The 24980-nt window shown below is 48.1% G+C and overlaps 1 protein-coding gene across 5 annotated transcripts; it reads left to right on the top strand.

The window, feature by feature from the left end:
* Positions 1–253: 253 nt before the first annotated feature.
* ASPHD2 (aspartate beta-hydroxylase domain containing 2) lies at positions 254–24123 on the top strand. 5 transcript variants are annotated; one of them, XM_056821565.1, is made up of 6 exons: positions 254–490; positions 3451–3497; positions 8315–8451; positions 10894–12009; positions 21512–21625; positions 22297–24123. In XM_056821565.1, exons 4-6 carry the CDS (start codon positions 11124–11126, stop codon positions 22404–22406), a joined length of 1110 nt encoding a protein of 369 aa, XP_056677543.1. In that variant the 5' UTR covers positions 254–490; positions 3451–3497; positions 8315–8451; positions 10894–11123; the 3' UTR covers positions 22407–24123. The 5 variants fall into 5 exon arrangements, with proteins under 5 accessions (XP_056677543.1, XP_056677544.1, XP_056677545.1 ...); XM_056821566.1 differs by having other exon boundaries at positions 8315–8455; XM_056821567.1 differs by lacking the exon at positions 3451–3497.
* The last annotated feature ends 857 nt before the right edge of the window (positions 24124–24980 follow it).

Here is a 24980-nt window from a genome sequence, read left to right as displayed (position 1 = left end):
AGTGAGATCCCTGCTCTTCAAGGTCAAGGCCACCACGGCCCCTAGACCAGCGTCCAGCCCGCGGGCTCAGTGCCCTCGAGGCGCGGCCTCCTTCTCTTCCCAGTCTTTCCCTTACCCCTTCTCCCCTGCCCCAGCGCCCCCCTGCGCGCCCTCGAGCCACGCGCCCCGCAGAGCGCGCCTCCGTGCGCGCGCTCCTCGGTCCCGCCCCCCCGTCACCGCCCCTCCAATCGCGGCTGGGGCCCGGCGCGACGCATTGTGGGAGTTGTGGTCCCTCCCCCGCCCGGCTCCGCGGAGCGAGCACAGCGGCAGCAGCGGGGGTCGGGGCCGGGGAGGCAGCGGAGGAGGAGGCATCCCCGCGAGGCGGCGGCCAGGAGGAGAGGAGGAGGAAAAGGAAAAGGAAAAGGAGGGGGCGGCCAGCCACCCCCACCCTCCCAGGCTGGGCGGGCCGAGGGCGGAGGCAGCCCCCGGCCCCGGGCGCGGCCAGAGCCAGGTAAGGGACGAGTGAACGAGGAGCGCCCGAGGGATGGAATAGGAGGAAGGATGGGGAGGGGGAAAAGAGGAAGGGGATCCCCTGGACCCCAGCCCGGCCTGACCCCAAGGGTCAGAGGCTCCCACCGCCCTCTGCTCATCTCCCTCTCCATCCTGCCTCTCCATCCCTCTTCATCCCTCCTTCTCCCCACCACTACCCCTTCTCCCCATCTCCCTCCCCTTTCCCATCATCCTCTCTCCTCCCCCTCCCCATCTTCTTCCTCCCTCTCCCAACTATCCTTCCCTAGCCTCTTCTTTTCCTCCTTCCTGTCTCCTTTCTCCCCACTCTTTTGACTCCTTGTTCCCTCTCCTCTCTTCCTTCCCCTTCCTGTCCTCTCCCCACTCCTTAACTCCCCTCTCTTCTCTCCCCCTACCTTCTACTTCTCTCCTTCCCTACTCCTTCTCACTTCTTCCTTTCCCTCTCTCCTCCCTTCCCCATTCCACTCTTTTCTCATCTCATTTCTACCCCTTTCCCGTGTCCCTTGTTTCCCCTGCCTCCTTCTCTCCCACCTACTCTCTCTTCTCTCCATCTCTGCCTCCAAATGCTAGGAATGGGGGAGGGGACAGTCTGTTTTCCCTGGAAAGGCCTCTTCCTACCTGCCCCAGCCCTGATTACTTCTGCCAGGGTTATCTAACCCCTTTGATTAGAGTTCCCAAACCTTAAGCTTTAAAACGAGATGAAAAATTAGATTGACCCTTAGAGCCCCCATCTCCCCAAATCTACTGATTAGCACCTAGATTTGGGGGTCACAAGATCATGGATGTAAGCTGGGAGAGACCAAAGTCAAAAGACTTGTTTTCAGCTGGTGACTCATTTTCTTACTACTTCTATGACCAGAGACAAGTCACTCACACTCTCTGGGCCTTTTCTCCATCCGTAAAAATGGGGGAGTGGACTAGAATGTGATAGACAAACTCACTGGCCTGAAGCTAATAAAGTGAAATTTAATGGGGAGAAATGTTAACTCTTGTACTTGGGTCTAAAGAATGGATGTCACAAGTACAAGAAAGGGGGAGCAGTCATGGTTAGGCAAAGACTCCTATTAATGTGGAAGGAAGGGAGGAAGGAAGAAAGGATGAGAGGAAGGGAGGGAGGAAAGGAGGAAGAAAGGAAGAAAAAGGAGGGAGGGAAGGAAGAAAGAAGGAGGGAAGGAAGGAAGGAAGGAAGGAAGGAAGGAAGGAAAGGAAGGAAGGAAGGAAGGAAGGAAGGAAGGAAGGAAGGAAGGAAGGAAGGAAGGAAGGAAGGAAGGAAGGAAGGAAGGAAGGAAGGAAGGAAGGAAGGAAGGAAGGAAGAAAGGAAGGAAGGAAGGAAAAGGAGGAAGGAAGGAAGGAAAGAAGGAAGGAAAAGGAGGGAGGGAAGGAAGAAAGGAAGGAAAAGGAGGGAGGGAAAGAAGGAAGGGAGGGAAGGAAGGAATCAGAGATTTTAGTGGATTACAAACTCAGCTTGAGTCAATGGTGTGATATGGCAGTCAAAAAGCAAGTGCAATCTTCATCGGTTATAATGGTCCTTCTGAACCCTGTCCTGGTGTGGCAATGTCAGAAGTAGTACGCTCTATTCTGGACATTGCTGTTTAGGAAGGGCCTTGAAAAGCTTCACAGTGTCCAAAGTAGCATGGTGGATGGCCTTGAATTCATACCCCTATTGGATTGGTTGAAGGCACAGGAGATGCCTAGCATAGAGAAGCCTTGGGGGTGACAGGACAGCTCTCTTGTCATTCAGATAAGATCAGGCTAGAACCCAGAATGGTGAGTGGAAGTTCCAAGAGGCACATTTAGGCTGGATATAAGAGAAAACTTTCTAACTAGTCAAGCTATCCCAAAGCGTAAGAGGCTGCCTTGGGAGGCTGTGAGTTCTCTTGCATTGGCTGTCTTCAGGCAGAGGCTAGATGACAAGATTTTGGTTCAGGTATGGGCTGGACTGGAAGGCTACTGAGATCTCTTCTAGCCCGGAGATTCTGTGCTTCTGTGACTAGATGTTTTCTCAAACCCTTCCTTACCTTCTATCTTAGAATTAATACTAAATTTCAATTCTATGGCAGAAGAGTGGTCAGGGCTAGGGGAAATGGGGTTAAGTGACTTGCCCAGGATCACACAGCTAGCCAGTATCTGAGAGCATATTCGAACCCAGGACCTTCCAGTTCCAGGCCTGGCCTCTCAATTCACTCAGCTACCTGACTAGCTCTCCAGATTCTACAGTTTGCCCCCCAGACAGGTCATCTTGGAGCTTTTGGTAAACAGCACATCTACTAGATTGCCTACTCTGCATATCAGATCCTGCCAGTTTTTTTGGCACAGGACTAGGCACACGATAGGTGCTCTTAAAGTAGTCCGACTGTATGGGAGGGACAGCTGGGTAGCTCAGTGGATAGAGAGCCAAGCCTAGAGATGGGAGGTCCTGGGTTCAAATGTGACCTCAGACACTTCCCAGCTGTGTGACCCTGGGCAAGTCACTTCACCCCCATTGCCTAGCCCTTACCACTCTTCTGCCTTGGAGCCAATACACAGTATTGATTCTAAGACAGAAGGTGAGAGGTTAAAAAAGAAAAAGGGGATTGTATGCCTACTGGAACCTAGCTAGCACCTGACCCAAAGCAGGCACTTAATCTAGGCTTTTGGAATAAATCCTGCTGGTTCAAGGAGGAAGACCAGCCATTGCACTGAAAGATAACCCCGTCTGTATTTGCAGGGAGGAGAGCGAGGGCTACACATAAGGAGACCAGAGACTGCAGGGGTCCAGCTACAAGGCACCATTTAGCCTCAGCAGTTCCTGGGCATTCATACATGTTGTAAACATTTATTAAGTACAGAGAAGCAGTGACTGGAAGCTGGAAATCCAGCCCTGCCAAGTCCCTTCTCTTCTCCGAGGCGCCTTCCTTTGTCTGTCAAATCAGGTTAATGATCTTAACACTCTCTACCTCACAGGTTGTCGAGAACAAAGTGCCGTGTAAACCGTGAAATGCTGTGTGAATGTGAGTCGGGCTTGTTGTCATGGGCTAAACACTAGCACTCAGGGAGGTACCAAGATTTTGCAAAGGCTCCAGGAGCAGCAGGCACGAGATTGGCTTAAACGTAGCCTCTCTCCGGGCCTCGGCCAATGATCTCAGACTTTATGTTCCCAGTCTAGACCAGCCAGATCAGTCTGAGATTTGGTGGTGTGTGACACCTAGCACCGGAGGGGCCAGGACCCTGGGCTTGAGAGCTAGCCTCGGGCTGGAGTTTGGGGCTTGTCTTTTAGTATGACTGTGTGACCTTGGGCGAGTTAGCTGATCTCCTGGGCACTAGTACTACTCTAGCTTTTGGTCCTGGGAAAGTCATAACCCCCCTGAGTCTCAGTTTCCTCATCTGTCAAATGGGGATCATAATAACACTTACCTCCTAGGATTGTTGTAAGGAACACATGAAATGCATCTTTGTAAAAATGTTTAATTGACACTGTAACTGTAATTAATAACTGCTTGCTCCCTGCCAAAAGAAGGATGGCTTCTGATGGTTACTTTCTACCCTTTAAAAAAAACAAAACCCTTACCTCTTGTCTTAGAATTGATATTAAGTGTCTGTTCCAAGACAGAAGGGTAGTAAGAGCTAGGCAGTTGGGGTTAAGTGACTTGCCCAGGGTCACACAGCTAGAAAGTGTCTAAAGTCAGATTTAAAGCCAGGACCTCCTGTCTTCAGGTCTGCCTCTCTAACCACTGAACAACCTAACTGCCTCCTACTTTCTACTCTTAAAGTGAGTTGTATTTGTGTCCACCTATCTTTTAAAACTCTTACCTTCTGTCTTCTTATCAATTCTAAGACAGAAGAGCAGCAAGGGCTAGGCAATCAGAGTTAAGTGACTTGCCCAAGGTCACACAGCTAGAAAGTGTCTAAAGTCCAATTTAAAGCCAGGACCTCCTGTCTTCAGGTCTGCCTCTCTAACCACTGAACAACCTAACTGCCTCCTACTTTCTACTCTTAAAGTGAGTTGTGTCTACCTATTTTTTAAAACTCTTACCTTCTGTCTTCTTATCAATTCTAAGACAGAAGAGCAGCAAGGGCTAGGCAATCAGAGTTAAGTGACTTGCCCAAGGTCACACAGCTAGAAAGTGTCTAAAGTCCAATTTAAAGCCAGGACCTCCTGTCTTCAGGTCTGCCTCTCTAACCACTGAACAACCTAACTGCCTCCTACTTTCTACTCTTAAAGTGAGTTGTGTCTACCTATTTTTTAAAACTCTTACCTTCTGTCTTCTTATCAATTCTAAGACAGAAGAGCAGCAAGGGCTAGGCAATCAGAGCTAAGTGACTTGCCCAGGGTTACAAGTATTTTAGGGTAATTTTGAACCCAAGTCCTTGAGAGACTCCCGGTCTGACATTCAGTCGCCTGTGCCTGTTTGGGTTTTTTGTCTTTGTTTTTAAACAATTGAAGGCCTTCACTGCTTATTGCAGACACAGTGAATTGAGAAGCAGCAAAGCATGCTGGCTGAAGTCCTTGCCTCAATTTTGCTAGCCCCAGGACTTGAGGTTTGTGCTCAGATTTTGCCCCAGACATTAGCGTTCCTTCACGTTCTCAGCCTTAGTTTCCTCATCTGCCCGATGAGAATAAGAACCGCAGGGATCCTCTCGGGGTTGTAGTGATGATCAGAGGAGATAATCTGGGTGCTGAAAGGCGGCATAGTTTGGCCGGGCCCCCAGAACAGCCGACAGCCATGGCAAGTCCCTATTTCAGACTGTTTATAGTCTCGTGGAGAGCACTGGGCAGAGAATCGAATCGGGAGTTCCTGGCCTCGTGTTCCCACCAGTCATTTGTTTATCATCTCAGCCTCTCCTTGGAGAGAGATCTGTAAATTGGCAACATGGGTAGGGAGGGGCACCCCTTATGGAAACCAGCATCTCTCTTCATGTGTTTGACTGAAACACCTGCGATTCGAGAGGCAGCTTGGGGTTTCCTCTCGTGGATGTCTACCTGTTCAGTTATTTTTTTATTTTATTTTTTATTATTTTAATCTTTGAGATTATTGCTTCCCTTTCCCCTCAAGAGAGTCTGAAGGGGCAGCTGGGTAGCTCAGTGGATTGAGAGTCAGGCCTGGAGACGGGAAGTCCTGGGTTCAAATCTGACCTCAGACACTTCCCAGCTGTGTGACCCTGGGCAAGTCACTTGACCCCCATTGCCTAGCCCATACTGCTCTTCTGCCTTGCAGCCAATACACAGTATTGACTCCAAGACAGAAGGTGAGGGTTTAAAAAAAAAAAAGAGAGTCTGAAAATCCAGGCGGTTATTATGGTTCTCTCCAATGGGCCCTCCTCAACTGCCACACACAGGATTTCCAGGAATCCTCAGTTCCAGGAAAGGAATTCCTAAGTTGAAAGGCCTCACCCTTGTTTGCCTACCTTGCCCTAAAGGAGAAACAAACCACCACAGGGGAGAGGAGGGAGGACTTGGGGAAGGAGAGTGCTGGGAGGATGCCGGAAGCCCCGAAAACCTTGATTGACAACCAAAAGGAGTACAGAGCACCCACATGACAAGAAACGGTGACGTCACCATCAGAACTCGATTTCTATTGCCCAGTAAGTCTCTGAAGCCCTTGTCCTGGGCCCCAGGGTTCCGGGTCAGCCTACCCAGGTGGCTCTACCCTGATGATTCCGTGAAAACATGCGGAGCGTCCAGCTGCTAAGAGAAGTCATGAGACAACATCAGCCCTATCTGAGGGAAAGCTTATGTGCTTTATTAGACAGGTCTAGACTCCACAGCTTCCTAGGCAAAGGGCAAACATTTATTTCCAATTGTTATATCAGGTGCCTTCCCCTCTTTTTCTTTTCTTTTTCTTTCTTTTCTCTTTTCTTTTCTTTCTTTTCTCTTTTCTTTCTTTTCTTTTCTTTTCTCTTTTCTCTTCTTTTTTCTTTTCTCTTTTCTTTCTCCTTTCCTTTCCTTTCCTTTCCTTTCCTTTCCTTTCCTTTCCTTTCCTTTCCTTTCCTTTCCTTTCCTTTCCTTTCCTTTCCTTTCCTTTCCTTTCCTTTCCTTCCCTTCCCTTCCCTTCCCTTCCCTTCCCTTCCCTTCCCTTCCCTTCCCTTCCCTTCCCTTCCCTTCCCCTTCCCCTTCCCCTTCCCCTTCCCCTTCCCCTTCCCCTTCCCCTTCCCCTTCCCCTTCCCCTTCCCCTTCCCCTTCCCCTTCCCCTTCCCCTTCCCCTTCCCCTTCCCCTTCCCCTTCCCCTTCCCCTTCCCCTTCCTTCCCCTTCCTCTTCCTTCCCTTCCCCTTCCCCTTCCCCTTCCCCTTCCCTCCGCTTCCCCTTTCCTTTCCTTTCCTTTTTTTTAAACCCTGACCTTCTGTCTTAGAATCAAACTGTGTATTGGTTCCAAGGAAGAAGAATGATAAGACGAGGCAATGGGAGTATAAGTGACTTGTCCAGGGTCACACAGCTAGGAGGTGTCTTGGGCCAAATTTGAACCCAAGACTGATTGCTATGCCTTACCTATTCAGTAATTTCAAAAAGAACCTAAAGAAGTATAAACGGATCCCCTGGAAACTCAACTCTCTGCTAAGTGGCTTTTAGGGGAAGAAGTGTTTTCTTTGTGTAGTTGATACTCAAATATCACATATCAGATATGTCAGATGCGGGGGTGGACAGGATGACCTCGAAGGCCCTTCCAGCTCCAAATCTTTGGTCAGTGCCATCAGAACTCTGTTTGCAGCTTCTAAAAACAAAAATATCATGGCGCCTAATAAATATTTTTGACTGGCCGATGGCCTTGTTTTTAGCTCATTGTTTATCCATTCCAAACATGGAAACAGTGAGAATGGGATCGAGAAACTCTTGAGATTTCTCTTCCATTTTGTTCTCTATAAAACTGGGGAAAGAAACCAGAAACATTTGGAGTGCTGACCCATTGTGGGTCAGTCGAGATCCACTCAGTGTTGGCTTATAGTCTCAGCAGTCACTGATCAAATGTGCTTCTTCTTGAACCCTTCTTTCCTGCCTTGGAATCAGTCCTGTGCATCTGTTCCAAGGCAGAAGACTGGTAGGGGCTAGGCAATGGGGGTTAAGTGACTTGCCCAGGGTCACGCAGCTAGGGAACTTACATTCTAAGATACATTCTAGAATAAAGACCCATTTGCTTTGGTTCTAAAATCCGTGAACTTCCACCCAAATAGTTTGCCTCTCAAATAGCCCCCCGTTTACACAGGCAGCTTTCTGGGACCAGGGACGGCTCCCCCAGTTAGGGCTGAGTTCGCCTCCAAGCCCGTTACTCCTGACTTCTCTGAGCAGCTGGACGCTCCTCGCATTTTCACAGCATCATCAGGGTAGAGCCGCCTGGGTAGGCTGAGCCAGATCCCCCGGGAACTTGCTCGGCAATAGAAATTAGGTTCCGATGGTGCCGTAACCATTTCTTGTCATGGGTTTACTAGATTCTGTGTTTCTTTGTGACCCCGTTTGGAGTGTTCTTGGCAAAGAAACTGGAGTGATTCGCCGTTTCCTTTTCCAGCTCATTTTACAAATGAAGAACTGAGACAAACAGAGAAAAGGGAATGGCCCAAGGTCACACGCTAGCTAGGAAATGTCTGGAGCCCAGATTGGAACTCTTCCTGGTTCCAAGGCCAGTGCTGTCTCTAACCATTGGACCACTGAGCTTCCCTGCAGCTAGATACTGCTACCAGCAGCCCTAAAGGGGTCAGGGGGAGGCTCCATGGCCCACCAGCACTTGCTCTGCATCTCTTGTGCTGTGAAAAGGAGAGGATTCCTGGAAAAGGGCCACATTTGCGTTCCTGGTTGGTAGCGACTTTAGGCTGCATCCTCTGCTTTTCTCCCCTTCGCAGGAGAGAATACGGAGCTACCTAACTGATTTCCAATCAAGGACCAAGTACCTTCTCGAGGTCTAACCCAGCAGACGTCTCATCTCCTCTCTCAGAGATTCCAAAGAGAAGGATGCTCATGGCTGACACCAGAGAGCAACGTGGGTAAAAAAATGGGAATAACAGGGCTCTCACAAGGGTCACGTGTAACGTTATCTAGAAAGTGATCGGCAAGCCTAGGGGCCCAAGTGGCCAGAGTCCAGGACCTGAAGTCAGGAAGACTCATCCTGAGTTCAAATCTGACCCCAGACAAGAGATGGATGACCCTAAGCAAGTCACTTCACCCTGTTTACCTTCGTTTCCTTCTCTGTAAAATAAGCTAGAGAAGGAAATGGAAAATTACTCCAGGATCTCTGCCAAGAAGACTCCAAATGGGGTCACATAGTTGGACAAGACTGAAAAATGACTGAACAATAACAAAAAAAAACCTTAAAATGCTTTAAAAATATAAACTAAGCTAAGCTGATCCCCACTCTGCCACTTCCTGGCTGGCTGACCTTGGGCAAGTCACCTCACTTCTCTAGTGCTCAATTTTTTTTCTTTCCCCAAATGACCTCCGAGGTCCCTTCCAGCTCTGGGATCCTCTAATTAATCTTAGAAAGCAAAACTTGGGCTCTGATCAAACAGCCTCCTTTGCCCTTTGCCTCAGAAGCTTGAGGATCTAAGCCTATCTAGTGAAGCATCTAGGAAGCACCTTCTGTTAGTGGAGACCAGCCATTGATGAAATGGAAATCGGGCTCTCCCATCAATACCTAATCTAGGGGCGGCTAGGTGGCATGGTAGATAGAGAGCTGGGTCTGAAATCAGGAGGATCTGGGTTCAAATGTAGCCTGAGGGGTTGTTGCATGGTGGTGGTAGGACCTAAGAAGCCATCCACACACCCGAAAAAAAAAGGAAAATCAATCACCTCAAAACAAATATGGCCCCAGCTATGTGATCCTGGACAAGTCACTTAACCCTGATTTCCTAGCCCTTGCTTCTCTTTTGTTTTAGAATTAATACTAAGGGGTGGCAGCTGGGTGACTCAATGGATGGAGAGCCAAGCCTAGAGATGGGAGGTCCAGGGTTCAAATTTGACCTCAGACATTTCATAGCTCTGTGACCCTGGGCAAGTCACTTAATCCTGATTTCCTAGCCCTTGCCTCTTTTTTGTTTTAGAATTAATATTAAGGGGGCAGCTGGGTGGCTCAATGGATAAAGAGCCAAACCTAGAGATGGGAGGGAGGTCCAGGGTTCAAATTTGACCTCAGACATTTCATAGCTCTGTGACCCTGGGCAAGTCATTTAACCCCATTGCTTAGCCCTTACTGCTCTTCTTCCTTGATTCTAAGATGGAAGGTAAGGATTTAGGGGGGGGGGAGACAGAGAGAGAAGGAAAGAGAGAAAGACAGACAGACAGAGAGGAGACAGAGACAGAGAGGGGAGACAGAGACAGAGACAGAGAGAGACAGAGAGGAGACAGAGACAGAGAGGGGAGAGAGAGAGAGAGAGAAGAGAGAAAAGGAGAAAAATGAGAGTGATAATGAGAAAATGAAAAGAGAGTGGATGAGAATGAGAGAGAATAAGAATGAATGAGAGTAATGAGAGAATGAGAATAAAAGAGAAAGGGAGGGAGAGAGGGGGAGAGAGAATAAAAAAGAAAGAGAAGAGAAGAAAGAATGAAAGTGATTATGAGAGAATTAAAGAGAAAGAGTGAATGAGAATGAATGAGAGTGATAAGGAGAGAATGAGAATGAAAGAGAAAAGAGAGAGAGAGAAAGGCAGTAAGACAGAGAGAGAGAGAGGAGAGAGAGAGAGAGAAGGACGGAGAGTGAGAGAGACAGACAGAGACAGACAGAGAGGGGGAGGGAAAGAGAGACAGAGAGGGAGAGAGAGAGACAGACAGACAGAGAGACTCAGAGAGAGAGACAAAGAGAGAGGGAGAGAGACAGACAGATGGGGAGGAGGGAGACAGAGAGAGAAGGAAAGAGAGAGACAGACAGACAGAGAGGAGACAGAGAGGGGAGAGAGAGAGGGAGAGAGAGAGGGATAGAGAGGGGGGGTGGAAGGGAGAGAAGAGAAAAGGAGAATAATGAGAGTGATAATGAGAAAATGAAAAGAGTGGATGAGAATGAGAGAGAATAAGAATGAATGAGAGTGATGAGAGAATGAGAATAAAAGAGAAAGAGGGAGGGAGAGGGGGGAGAGAGAATAAAAAAGAAAGAGAGGGGAGAAAGAATGAAAGTGATTATGAGAGAATTAAAGAGAAAGAGTGTGAATGAGAATGAATGAGAGTGATAAGGAGAGAATGAGAATTAAAGAGAAAAGAAAGAGAGAGAAAGGCAGTAAGACAGAGATAGGAGGGAGAGAGAGAAGGAGGGAGAGAGAGAGAGAGAGGGAGAGGGAGAGACAGACAGAGAGAGAGACAGAGAGACTCAGAGAGAGAGAGAAGTCCTACTAAGACAGATGGCAAGAGTTTAAAGAACACACAGTCTAATTGGGGAGCTTATATTTTAAACGCGCATGAGAAACCTAACCCACTTCTGGGTCTTCACTTTTCCCAGCCTTGAGCCGCTTCGGGACTATTGGAGAATGACTCGTCCCAGCTAAGGAACCCAACTCTGCCTGGTCTGCCCCCTCCCTCCCCTCCCACGTGGCAATGACTTTGGCCAGAAATGAAGAGGTGGTCCGGCGTCCCGGGATTCGTCCATGAAGCCCAGGCCGGCGTGCAGGGAGCAGCCGCAGCCATGCCTTCCCCTTCCTGAGCCCCCTCTCCTCCTCCGTGCTGCCCTGCATGGTGTGGGTGCCCTTGGGACATCCAAGGACCAATCGCCTGACCATCCTCCGCACGTCTAACAACAGCTGCACGAAGATGTCGGTGGCGTGGCTGCTGGACTGGAGCTGGTCGCTGGACGGACTCCGGGACTGCATCGCCACCGGCATCCAGTCTGTGCGGGACTGCGACACCACGGCGCTGACCACGGTGGCCTGCCTGCTGGTGCTGTTCGTGTGGTACTGCTACCACGTGGGCCGCGAGCAGCCTCGGCCCTACGTCACCGTGAACGCGCTCATGCAGAGCGCGGACGTCAACGGGCTCCAGAACGGCTACGTGTACTGCCAGTCCCCCGAGTGCGTGCGCTGCACCCACAACGATGGCCTCAACCAGAAACTCTACCACAACTTGCAGGAGTACGCCAAGCGCTATTCCTGGTCCGGCATGGGCAGGATCCACAAGGGCATCCGCGAGCAAGGGCGCTACCTGAACAGCCGGCCGTCCATCCAGAAGCCCGAGGTCTTCTTCCTCCCCGACTTGCCCACCACTCCTTATTTCTCCCGGGACGCGCAGAAGCACGACGTGGAGCTGCTGGAGCGCAACTTCCAGACGATTCTGTGCGAATTCGAGACCCTCTACAAGGCTTTCTCCAACTGCAGCCTTCCGCAAGGATGGAAGATGAACAGCACCCCCAGCGGGGAATGGTTCACCTTTTACTTGGTGAACCAGGGGGTGTGCATTCCCAGGAACTGCAGGAAATGCCCACGGACGTACCGCTTGCTCGGCAGCCTTCGCACCTGCATTGGTAACAATGTCTTTGGGAACGCGTGCATCTCGGTCCTGAGTCCCGGGACGGTGATCACCGAGCACTATGGACCTACCAATATCCGCGTCCGATGCCACTTGGGTACGTAAGTTGTCAGGATAGGAGGGATGAAAGGCTACAGGAGGGGCCGTTCCTAAGTACGCTCAACTCATGTTATCAGAAATCCCAGGAAGGGGGGCAGCTGGGTGGCTCAGTGGATTGAGCCAAGCAGGACCACGGTTCAAATTTGGACTCAGACACTTCCTAGCTGGGTGACCCAGGGCAAGTCACTTGATCCCCTTTGCCTAGTCCTTACTGCTCCTCTACCTTGGAACCAATGCACAATATTCCATGAGCTGTGTGACCCTGGGCAAGTCACTCCACCCTATTTCGCTAACTTTTTATCACTCTTCTGCCTTGGAACCAATACTTAGTATCAATAATAAGACAGAAGGTAAGAGTTTGAGGGACGGGGTAATATCAGCCTCATAGGACAGCTAGGTGGCATAGTGGCTAGAGAGGACCTAAAGGATCTGAGTTCAAATGGGACCCCAGACACTGTTTTAGAATTGTTACTTAGACATATTGGAAGCAAATTTCTCTCTCCATTCTGTCACTTAAAAAAAAAAAGTGACCCAATAGAGAGAGAAATCTGCTTCCAACAGACAGAAAGTAAGGGTTAAAAATAAAAAAGGGATCAGCCCAGCTAATGGGGGAGACACAAGTATATCACCAGGGTATGAGTTCTTTGTGGCCACAGCAATGCTTGGGGACGAAGGCGTGGAAACATCACCACCTGCATCTGTAGGAGGGTTGTCCACACACTGCTGAAATCCCAGCACCCCAAAGGACCAAAAGAAGTCCTGTGGCTTCATCAGTCAACATTTATCAAGCCCCAACTCTGTGCCAGGCACCATGCCAAGTGCTGAAGATACAAAAAGAGGCAGAAGGCAATCCTTGTCCTCAAGGAGCTTACTGTCTACTGGAGAGGTGGTGTGGCAAGCCTCTCTCTCTCTCTCTCTCCCTCTCTCTCTGTCTCTCTCTCTCCCTCTCTCTCTGTCTCTCTCTCTCCTGTCTCTGTCTCTGTCGCTCTCTCTGTCTCTCTGTCTCTCTGTCTCTCTATCTCCTGTCTCTGTCTCTGTCTCTCTCCTGTCTCTGTCTCTCTCTCTCTCTTCTCTCTCTCTGTCTCTCTGTCTCTCTCTCTGTCTCTCTGTCTCTCTCTGTCCCTCTCTCTTTCTCTCCTGTTTCTCTCTTCTCTCTCTGTCTCTTTCTCTGTCTCTCTCTTCTCTCTCTGTCTCTCTGTCTCTGTCTCTCTCTCTCAGTCTCTCTGTCGCTCTCTCTCTGTCTCTCTGTCTGTCTCTGTCTCTCAGTCTCTCTGTCTCTCTCTCTCTCTGTCTCTCTGTCTCTGTCTCTCTCATTCTCTGGAAACTGCTCTTGTAAGTGCAGAAATGGAAAATAAGCAGACATAGTCATTAACCAGAACACCCCATTCCCCAGCCATCTGGGCAAGAAGGAGGTTACTGTCTATTGACAGTTGGCCTTGTTAGCATTCTTGGAAAGGGAAGCGTTCTAAGGGGGCCTCGGCAAAGGGAAGCTTCTAGCAGAAGCCGCTGATCCCAGTGGATTGGCTTTAGAGAGGAGGGAGGGGAACTCTGGAGAACAGACTCCTCCAATGGAAGGGGAGGAAGGCATCCATCAGATAAGGAGTGTCTGGGCTGCCTTGGACCAAGGGCAGAGGAGGAAGCGGGCAGCCCTCCAGGGAAGCTGCAGGCAGGTCTGCAGCCTCAGAGTTCTTAGAGTCGAGATGAGGCGAGGGCAGAGGACCAGCCTCATGAAAAGGGAAGTCTGTGCTGTTCCACCTGAGCACGTGGAGCAGACAAGTCATATTGGGAGAGGTTAGAGGAAGACGAGGTCTGAACTGGTCAGGGGAGGCTTTCTGGGGGGGGGAAAGGCAGCACTTGAGTTATAGCTTGAAAATTCAGGAGGATTCTGGGTAATAGAAAGTAAGGGAGTGGGTCTTTCCAGATGGGAGGTGGGAGTGCCAGAGGTGTACTGAGGGTGAGGGTAGGTGAGGAGCTGGGGAGTAGTAAGCACGAAATAAGAGTAGCAAAGACGTTTGAGGAGCCTTGAATGGCAGACTCAGGAATAGTGGATAGAGAAGCATTATTTTTGAAGAGGGATCTGATATGATTGAATTGAATTCAGTAAACATGGAGCTTCTGTATACAAGGCAGTAGTGAGGATTCCCAAAAGATGGCTCACTCGTCCTTCTTCCAAAGACTTGCTGTCTAACTGGATGGGGGGACGGCAAAAATACAAGGAGCTAGGATACAAGGGAGAGTGAATTCAGGGCAAAGGGGAGATAATAGGCCGAGTGCTGGACTGGAGGAAATCAAGCTCACCAGCAAGGGTTTGTGGGGCAGGATAGTAGGAGGAAGATGGCCTTGAAGGAAAGGCCAGATTTCATTTCAGGGAGGAGGGAGCCAAAGCAGGATGAGTCAGGGAGGGAAAGAGAAGATCAGTTTGGCTGAAACAGAAACTACATAAAGGAAATAGTGAGATAAGATCAAGCCAGTGGGTCACAACTATATGCAGAGGGTTGTTTGGTGATTTTTTTTTAAATAAAACCTTTACCTTCTGTTTTAGTATCAACTGAAGACAGAAGGGCAAGAGCTAGGGGTGAAGTGACTTGTCCAGGGTCACGCAGCTAGGAAGTGTCTGAGGCCAGATTTGAACCCAGGACTCCCTCTCTCTAGGCCTGTCTTTCTATTGTGCTAGCTCGCTGCCCCCCATAAAAGGGCTTTGAATGACAATTATGATGAAGGCAGCCTCTGAAGGTCATCTGCTGGCACTGTGAAGAGTTGGGAGAAATTTGAGGCGGGGAGACTTGATAGAAGGTAAAAGGCGTGTATGTGTGTGTACGTGTGCGTGCAATGTATTTATATCCTCCAAGAGATTGCTTACACAGATGCCTGCGATGTGGAAGTTCCTCTACACTCTGGAAAGCAATTATTCCAGCAGCAGGACTCAGGGCTGCCAGGTCCCTCTGCTCGAAAGGTTCCAAGTAGCAGCTTTCAGACCAGCCTAAATAAGTGAGGAGAGGCTTGTTGCCTTCTAGAAGGTTGTCCACAAGTGGGCCTTTTTCTCCATTAAAGTAACTCATGAAACTATTAAGATCCAGAAGGATCACGATCTGTACCTTTGGAGGGAAGTCTACACCCAGTTAGGAAATGGTAGATCCTGAAGTCCCGTGTAAAACACAAACCCTTGTGAATGGACTGGGGTCCATCAGACAAAGAAGGTCTTTCTGCTAGAAAACTGGAGTTAGACATCAGGCACATTTCAAGTCCCCTAACGATGGGCCTCTGGGTTTTTGCTGTGTAATGGGCGCCTGATCAAAAGATTTCAAAGCTTTATTATTAGAAAGGTCCTTATTAATCATTTAGTCTGACACTCTCATGTTGTAGCTGAGGGAACAAGCATCTGAGAAGATCAGTGCCTTTTCCCAGAATCCCACAGCGAGTAGGCAATAGAAGCAAAAGTCAAACCCAGACCTGCTGATTCCAAATTCAGTGATCTTTCCACAGATCCAGGTTCCTGGGTAGCCAGCTGAGCTTTAGCTTTCTTGAGATCCGCACTCCTCGGATGAATGTTCCCTTTCTTGCCTTTTTTTAGGCTCTCTCAGGAAGGGAATGGGTTGTAGCCAAGAGAGCCCGCTGTCTCGTGTCTCTCATGATGGGAATGTCCAGCTCAGAAGCTCAGGGTGAGGCCACCCCTCCCTCTTCACAGGCAAACCATCTGGGATCAGAAAAGAGGCAGGACCCTGGCAGCAGGGGCCGACTATAAAAATAATTTTAGGGTTGTGACTTAAAAATCTAAATTAATTGGTTGCCAGTGAAAAATCCCAAATAAAATACCCAAGTCAGTCTGGAATTTTATGGTAATTTTAATTAATATAGAAGGAAGGATTTTAAGGAGAAAGAGGGAAGAGGGTATATAGGATTTCTCCCACCTGGCCTGTGCCAGGGGGAGTTCAAGATCTCCGCCACTGGGTCTCTGAAGGAGATTAGAGGCTTCTAAGAGGATAAAGTTTGGAAAGTAAAGGAGGGGAAACTCAGTCAGCAACTTACCACTGAACCAGACAATAGCTGTGGCCACCCAAGGTGCCGGAGAGAGGAAGTGATGCAAAATATATATAGACCTTTTACTCTTGTATCTCCTCTAAATTTTCACGTCAACCAATCACATCAGAGGCTTTTCTCCAGGACTGCCCATTCTTTAGTTCTCATCTTCTTTGATTAGATTATATCTTTTGAGTTACTTAACACTTCTTTTAAGTTCACCTTTTGTTAGTTCCTTAACCTTTTTGTGATTAATTTACCCTTTATAGTTACTTAACACCTTTTTGTATTAAGATCTAAAAATAGACTTAGCTTAAAGTTCTAGCTTCACCATAAAGAAAGAACTAAGTACCTTCATTGTTCAATCAGGAGATTACAATTTCATCTTCTCCATAAAGTAAGATCTAAGTAGGGTGGAGTAATCTAAATTTCACACCCCCTTAAAGGGCACTGCCCAGAGCCAGGACATTACCTTCCCACTCTGATTCTTGAATGTGACCCGTTCCAGGCTAGAGTGGCAGCTGAGATCTATAGCCCATATATTACCCAGCATTCCTAATGTATTGGTTGCATTGCCAATGAGCTCCAAAATGAGGCAGCCTTTGAGCCCAAAGAGCCAGATGTTAGTGGAGCATGATACCCTTCCCAGCAGCCAACCATCAGTCAAGTTCAGAGGACAATCTCATCTGGCTTCAGCTCCCAGAACAAAATACATGACTTTGTGGAATAAATGCAAGTTAAACACAGGTTTTTGATTAATTAATTAAAATGTTAAAATACTCATTAAATCAATTTTTAAATTTTAATCAATTTAGACATTTTAATTATTCCTGATTCATTTTAAATTCATTCATGAAAGCTCCTTTTTCTCTTTCTTTGTATGTTCTTGTTAGATTTTTGGCAGCCCCAGGGGAGTAGCCCATCCACCTAAGTCTTGGGGGAGACCAGCAGCTCTCTAGATTAATGAAGTGACAACAGCTAGTAGGCACCCCGCTTTCTCTGTCCCCCACGCCTGACTGAGTCTTCATCCATTGTTGAGGGAGAAAGTCCTATTCTTTCTTTCGAAAAAGAATTTCAGGCAAAACATCCCCCTCCTAAACCACAAAGGCCCCAAGAGAAAAGCCATCTTTGGCAGCGTGGAGTTGCTCCCCAGCTTCCAAGATGCCTAATGCTAGCCAGGACAGAGACGTTACCCAATCACGTAGTGAGATGTGGGGCAAGGATCATTTCTGCCAGCAAAGCTAATCTGGTTGGCAATGGAGAGAAATGGTAGGCAGCTAGAAAGTGGGTCTACAAAAGAAACTCAAGCTGGAGATCCAAAGCCAGGAATGTTTTTCGGCTCTAATGTGGTGAGTGGTGATGAGTCATGCAGAGGCCCGTGGGAAGGAAGGGCATCTTTCCTCTCCACTCCAGTGGAGGGGGGCAGGAAAATAACTGATTGGAAGACTTCCCTCCGCCCCAACTGTGCCCTATTGGAGGAGCTCTGTCCAGTGTAACGGGCCTAATGATTGTCAGTGAGCCTTGAGGAATCGCCTTCTGTTTGTTCAGGATGTGGTGGGTTGCTTTTAGGTCACAGACACATAGAAGAGGGAAGCAAGGAAAAAATTGTAAAAATCACTGAGCCCAACTTTGTTATCTGATGATGAAGAAAGTAGAGGCTCAAATATATCTCAGTGGCTAGAGAGCCTGGCCTCTAGGCAGGAGGTCCCGGGTTCAAATAGGATCGCAGACACTTCCTAGCTGTTTGACCTTGAGTAAGTCACTTAACCCCAATGGCCTCACCTTTACTGCTCTTCCGCCTTGGAACCAACACAGTATTGGTTCTAAGATGGAAGGTGGGAGTTAAAAAAAAGTTTCAATGACCCCTTGAGTGGGGATTGGTCTCAATGGTCTCTGAAACATCATTCCAACTCTGCAAGTCAGATTTTCCAATTGGGCTCTGTTGCAGAGGGCAGGGGCGGAGTTTTTCTAAAACAGAAGGTATGGGCTTATTTTTTTTAATGTTTTCTTTTTTCTTTTAATTTTAATTTTTTTTAGTCAATTGAGAACATTATTCCTTGGTTTCAAGAATCATATTCTTTCCCTCCCTTCCCTCCCTCCACCCTTTAAAAATGTTTTTTAAAAAGTGGAGGCCTAGAAAAGTATCATCCAGATGGCAGCAGAGCCTGGTTCCCTGCCTCCAAGCCCACTGCCCTTCCCCTTTTCCCCATGTTGCTTAGAGCTCCTGGTACCCCTGCACGAGGAATCCATCCTGGGGCAGCTGGGGCCCCGTCATCGTTGTCATCCATGGCCGGTGTCTGCCCGTTCCAGGAAACACATTGGCTACTGTTGAGAAATGCATTATGTGCACAAATCAGATTAGCTCTAATTGGACTAATTACCATGTGTGCACTGACGTGGCTGCATCCGTTTTTGTGGCACAGCGTACGTTACCAGCAGGATGATGGCAGCGGGAAGGAAGTGTTATGTGTTCCGCCTCTGGAGAGGAGGCCGTGTGTTATGGTTGAGAGTCCTGGCCCGGGAGCTGGAAGGCCCTCAGCTGTCGTCCGGCCTCTACGTTTGCTGACTTTGCAGCAGCCTTCATTTCTGAGGGAGCTGTCCTGGGCTGGGCACTCCGTAAGGCCTAGCGGGCCATGGAAATGGCGGCTCTTATCATTATTGGGAAAGGAAATTGCAGCAAGGGAATGAAAGAACTTGGGCAGTCAGAGTTGCCATAGTGAGTCAGTGAAGCCAGAAATAGAGGCGCAGTGGGCCAAATGCTCTTCTGTGGCTCCTTCTTGATGATCTTATGTGAATCTAAAGAAAAGTTTCCTTCTGGGTAAATCTTTCCAGAAAGGGCCAGCCGGTTAAATCATAATTAAAGGCTTCAGTGTGAAGGTTTCACTGATAAATGACAGAAGCAAGAGGTTATGGGGTAGCAACTCAAGGCAAAATTTTACTGGTTTACTTCTTTGGTCCCCTAAACCCGAAAGGTTCTTTCCCTCCTATGAACTACATTCATATTTTGTTTGTTCTTCTTTCATAGTTATTATCACAGTCACGAGTATTCATGTTTTATTTGCTCTAGTAAACTAGAAGCTTCTTGAAGGGAGAAGCCATGTCTTACTAAAACACAAAAAAATCTTTATTGGTTTACAGTCTTTATTACCAAAAATCGTAAAAACCTGTAAACTTAAAAACTGAGGGGGCAGCTGGGTAGTGGATTGAGAGCCAGGCCTAGAGGCAGGAGGTTCCTGGCTCAAATATGATCTCAGATACTTCCTAGCTGTGTGACCCTGGGCAAGTCACTTAACCCCCATTGCCTAGCCCTTTCCGCTGTTTTGCCTTGGAACCAATACACAGTATTGACTCTAAGATGAAAGGTAAAGCATTAAAAAAAAAGTTGAGGGTATGAAGGATAGCATCACCTATGGAAGGGAAATTGGGCATTTTCCTGGGCTTGCAGCATGGTTTGAATTGGGAAATACTGGTTCATATGACCTCAGATTTCCTGTCTAGTTCAAACATTCTAGAGCCGTTTGTTTTGGTGATTAGTTGTGTCTGACTCTCCATGACCCCATTTGGAGTTTTCTTGGCAAAGATACTGGCCATTTTCTTCTCCAGTTCATTTTCCAGATGAAGAAACTTAAGCATACAGGGTTATGTGACCTGCCTTATACCTAGTGTCTAGGGCAAGATTTGAATTCAAGTCCTTTTAACAGCAGGGCTGGCGCTCTATCCAACTGGACCACCTAGTTGCCTAGAGCCATAGCAATTCTAGAACTCCTTCCATCCAAATCATTATAATGCTAGGAATCCTTCAACCTTAGATGATAAATACTAGAGAAAAGAAAGCCCTGTGATCTCGTTTCCACATTTCCCTTTTGGTGTTTCCTCCTTGGGCTTTCTCATCATCTTGCTCATCACTTGGCATCGACTCCAATGGGTTTGAGTTATTAATCTGGTTTTCTTTTATGTATTTCCAAATCCTTCAACCATCCTGATTTGTCACAACTATGAAAGGCTACAATTTTAGTATTTCCTTCCAGGTCTCCTTTGGCCTTCCAGTAGGAGATGAAGGAAACTCCTTGTATTGATAAAGTCACATTAGGCCCTTATGGAGGTGATGCATACCATGAGGTATGCCATCAGGACTCATCTCCTTTTGAGGTTGTTAAGGGTCCCTTTGTGGTCGCCAGACTATTAAGGGTAAATGTTTGGGTTGAGAATGAAATAATTATATTAGTGGTTGCCAGGGATTTAAATTCTATCCCAATGAAATACTCAAGTCAGTTTGGGATTTTGTGGTGGTTTAACTACAATAGAAGGAAGAAATTAAGAAGAAGTAGAAAAGGGAAAGGGTATAAGATTTTCTGCAGCCTGGCCTAAGCCAAGGGGAGTTCAGAGGCCTCAGCCAAGGGGCCTTCTCAGAAGATTAAATCTAACTCGATTTCCAGCCACAAGGCCTCCTCTAAGATGAGGGGCCTCCTCAAAGGCCTTTAGCAGGTCAAGGAAAAGAGGAGTCAGCCTTCTCACTCAGCAAGGTACTTAAGGGAAACCGCTTCACCTAAACCATGCTACATAGCTCCTCCTCCTCCTCCACTGCAAAAGTCCACCAAAGCGGTAAGCACACAAAATGCCATTGAGAGAGTGATCACAGGAAGTGACGCAAAATATATAGGCAGTGCTTTACATCACTTCCTGTGTCTCACATGTACCAATGGTGGCTTAAGCTTGGCTTAGGACAGCCCAGGGGGTCAGTCAATTGTTTCTGATTTGTCACTTGCTAGTACATGCTGGTCATAGGCCATCCTTCCCTACAGTTAATCCTTACGTGGGGGTGTATACATTCCTGGTTGCTAGAATTCTAAAGACTAAGCAGGGTGGAGTAACACCAAAATTCACAAGGTGCCAACACCTGGAGTACAATAAACAGAATTCCCTAGCAGAGGGACTTGGTTTAATGAATACTAAGCTTGGTCTAGGAGGTACAGATGAATACAACCCAGCCTCTGCCCTCTGTGAGCTCAGAGTTTGGTAAGGAAGAATAGATTTTTGTCCTGAATAAATGGAGATTTTGAGCCTTTGGACTTCGTCCCCCCTGAAGTCCCTTAGTATTTCCCAAAATTCCCTTTTCCTTGGTCCCCGCATTTTGTGTGATTATATTTAAGTGGCTGTAACTCCTCCCTCTTTCTCTTTTTGAACCTGCAACTGGGCTGAATTCAGGCAGTTCTTTTGTCCTAGTTATTATTAATAAAACTTTAAAAATATAATACTTAGTTACTGAATAGTAATTTTAAAACTCACAATCCCAAGTGTTGCCATCCTGGAGTTGCCATTTCCATCTTCCTACTGTGTCTTCTAGTACAGTAACGAGACTGAATAATACCAGGTTAGTTATGTTGGGGTTTTTTAAATGCTTTCTTTGCTGAAGTGGAATGCCCTTTGAATGTCTGACTGTTCCTGACTCGTGCCTCTTGTTCTCTTTTATTTTGAACCCAAAGGTCTGAAGACACCCAGTGGCTGTGAGCTGGTGGTAGGAGGAGAGCCCCAGTGCTGGGCAGAGGGCCGGTGCCTGCTGTTTGATGACTCTTTTCTGCATACTGCATTCCATGAAGGCAAGTATCTTCCCCATCACTAAAATGTCTCCCTAGTGAGTCATCCCATAAGGAGGCTGACAGATAAAAAAGAAGGAGCCCTCCTACCAACTGAGGTTCCGAAATGGTACCTTTATTTTCACCTTCCCCATATTTCAGCTCTAAAAGTTTGGTGAGTATGATTTTCAGAAGGGAAACCCTTCCTGGTTCCATTCTAGATCTTCTAAGGCTCCATGCCTCCTCCTAAGGGGTTGTTCTGGGAAGCTGGAGATTTCTAAAGAGATCTTCTTGGGCATGGCATTCTAAGAATTGGATGGCTGATTTGGACATCATTTTTTCACTCATACATATAAACAGACATACATTTTCCTACCTACATATATATGGGTATATATGGTCAAGGGACTTGCCCATAGCTAGTTAAGTGTCTGAGGCCAGATTTGAATTCATGAAGATGAGTCTTCCTGATTCCAAGTCCAGTGTTCCATCCACTGCACTACTTATGCATGTGCGTGTCTGTGTGTCCTGGTCTATAAACAGGCCAGCATTTGAAGTCCTTCCAGGTTCTAGCCTTATTTGCAGCTTAGTGCATCTTGGGCTGAGGGACAAGACGAACACATCTGCCAAGTTACAGCACAGTCTGAGATGGCGGGAATATTCCATGATTCTCTTATGTCCCATTTTCTCTGTAGGTTCAGCAGAAGAAGGGCCACGCGTGGTTTTCATGGTCGATCTGTGGCACCCGAATGTGGCAGCGGCTGAACGCCAGGCCCTTGATTTTATCTTTGCTCCAGGACGATGAGCCCGTCTCTGTGCTGGAGTGGGTCAGAGGGACAGAGGCTTAGCCTGGGAAGGGCTCCGGCACAGTGTGCCCCTTGCTGAGGTGGCACTGCCATAGACAGAAGCCTGCCTCAGTAGAAAGCTTTCCTTTGGGATTCATGCCATGTTGTATTTCTCTCTTCCTTGGTTATTGTAAATGGAAGTTTCCAGCTTGTATTTTCTTAGGTTTGGTTTTTTCCAATCATCCGCTCCAGGGGTTTCTTTCGAACACATCTCTGCATTGTTTTCTCTCCGTGACTAGGTACAGTCCCCCTGTTGTCTTATGTTGCTCCTGTGTTTAGAAGTGTTAAGTATCAGAGTAACCACAAGGTTGTTTGTTAAATGTCATCATGTGAAAATTCTTGTGGTCGTCTTAAAAAAAAATAACAAAACGAGGAACAAAACCAGAGGGCTGCCAAGCGAGCTCAGCTCAGCGTCTGTTGCTGTTCTGATCATGACCACAGCCGCCCAGGGGCCAAAGGGACACGGCCTCCGGCCCCAACCCCAGGCTTCGGGGGCTGTTGGGCACAGCGTTTGGGGCAGCTTCAGGACCTGGGGAAACGGCACTCCTGTGCACCGCTGCTGTTTGGCTGGTGATCTCAAAGGGCATTTAGACTGGTGGAACTGGAGACTTTTTAAACATCCCTTTCCTACCGAGCTGAAGCTGGTCCCTTTGGGCCCACTCCTGGCTTCCCAAGGCCCAGGCCCAGAGAGGGTGATTCTCTTACCTCACTGCCTACAGAAACCCCACTGCCAAATCGGGCATGAAGTATTCCCAGAGTGAGTTCTTTTCAGCCAACTCGTGCTCAAGGTAGACTGCAGGTTAGCTGGAAGGCTCTATGAGGAAAAGGAATCGCTTGGTCGCTGACATTCCAGGGAGGCCTCTCCAGCAAAGCTGGAAGCTGCCACTTGACCGGTCTCTGTTCTGCTTTGGGGTTTCGTCACCCACGATGCTCATTTCTTGTCTGTTGCACAAACGTCCGCCGTCTGGACGCGGGGTGGCCTCTGGATGTGGCCTGGCCCGGGCTGGCCTACTCCATGGTCACTGCCAACTGATTGTGTGGGCTTCTTAACGACGTGGCGTCGATTAACCCCCAAAGCACTCACGGCCTCTTTCCCAAAGCGCCAGCCTTCAATGAAGGATGTTCGGTCCTGCGTCTGGACAAAGGGCCGGAGACTGGCCCGGCAGGACGGGGTCGTGTCACCTGGGGGCTCGGTGGTGAGGAAGCTGCCTCCTGTTGGCCTCGCTCGCCCATTGCACTAAATGCCTTTATCCAAGCGTGTGTCCTGGTCAGGATGGATGGGGAAGGAGCGGAGGCCCAGCACAGACTAAGCAAGGGGCGTCATCCCCTCAGCGAATATTCTGAGCAGAAAGCTCCTGGGAAGAGCACACAGAGAGCAGCGAATTTACTGGAAAGGCCCTTGCAGCGGTCACTAGCCAATATGCAAAGGAAGTGTTTAAACAGAAGAAACATTTCTGTGCTTTTTTCAATAACCGGATGGTGGGAAACGGCAGAAATTTCAACTACACCTTAAGGATTTTTACACCTGACAACAACTGAGGTGCATGATTTCTACACATATTGAACACTCTAAAATGAGTCAACAAAGCAAATAGTATTTATAGGTAAACCGGTTACCTGAAGGAGCGTGGCCTGGATGTGGAGCAGGAGAATAATAAAGAACTTGGCTGAAAACCAGAATGAAGTGGTTTTGTTGGAAAGGCTTCCTGGCCCGCTCGGGCAGTCTAGATTCGGGGCGCGTGGGGCTCTTGTTCAGAGGAAGGGAGGCCATGAAAATGGCTGGTTTTGAACAAAGAACCAAAGGTCGATTTTAAGAGAGAAGCAGGAGGAACCCTGCTGGATTATGAATCATTTCAGAACTAACAGTTTTGGCTTAGTTGCACAAGAGGCATGGCGGGTAAGCTTCCTGTCTAAGCTGGGGAGGCTGGTAGGTGGTGGGCTTCGTGGCAGAAGGTAGTTCTCCCCGGCTGCCTTCTCTAATTCATGGCCCTGGGAGTAGGGGGTTGGGATAAAGGAAACATCAATATTATTTTGGGGTTTTTTTCCCCTTACTCTTGGCTTTTTATTCTTTAAAAACAGAAGTAAAGGGGGTGGGGGGCAGAGAGCCAGGCTTAGTGATGGGAAGTCCTGGGTTCAAATGTGGCCTCAGATACTTCCCAGCTGTGTGACCCTGGGCAAGTCACTTGACCCGCATTACCTAGCCCTCACCATTCTTCTGCCTTGGAACTAATACACAGTAGTGAAGGGTCTGCAAAAGCCCAGGACTCACGTTTGCCCAAAGAACAGCAATTTCAATTGATTTAGCATTTATTTCCTGTCGGTCATCTCTGGCCTGTTGTCTTCCGTGCGCAGAAAAGGAAGAGGCCCCAGCCTCGGGCTGTGACGTTTCTCACTGTCTGAATGTGTGCGATACCAACAAGGCAATTACTAAAGTAATTTTCACATTACTGCCAGAGCTGAGCAAGGTGCTAGGAAAGGAGCAAATCCGTAGCGTGGCCTAAATCAAGCTGCATCCCGGAACCAGGCAGCAGAGC

This window comes from Monodelphis domestica, chromosome 3 (assembly GCF_027887165.1).
Source record: "Monodelphis domestica isolate mMonDom1 chromosome 3, mMonDom1.pri, whole genome shotgun sequence".
In the NCBI taxonomy this organism is placed as follows: Eukaryota; Metazoa; Chordata; class Mammalia; order Didelphimorphia; family Didelphidae; genus Monodelphis; species Monodelphis domestica.
Note: the sequence above shows the minus strand (reverse complement) of the source record. Positions and strands in the feature narration are given on the sequence as shown.

Bases quoted from the DNA above. Each gene is read 5' to 3' on its own strand.
- ASPHD2 (XM_001364511.5), top strand. From the start codon at position 11,124: ATGGTGTGGGTGCCCTTGGGACATCCAAGGACCAATCGCCTGACCATC. The intron at 12,010-21,511 runs GTACGTAAGTTG...TTGAACCCAAAG, and splicing joins CCGCGTCCGATGCCACTTGG to GTCTGAAGACACCCAGTGGC. The intron at 21,626-22,296 runs GCAAGTATCTTC...TTTTCTCTGTAG, and splicing joins GCATACTGCATTCCATGAAG to GTTCAGCAGAAGAAGGGCCA.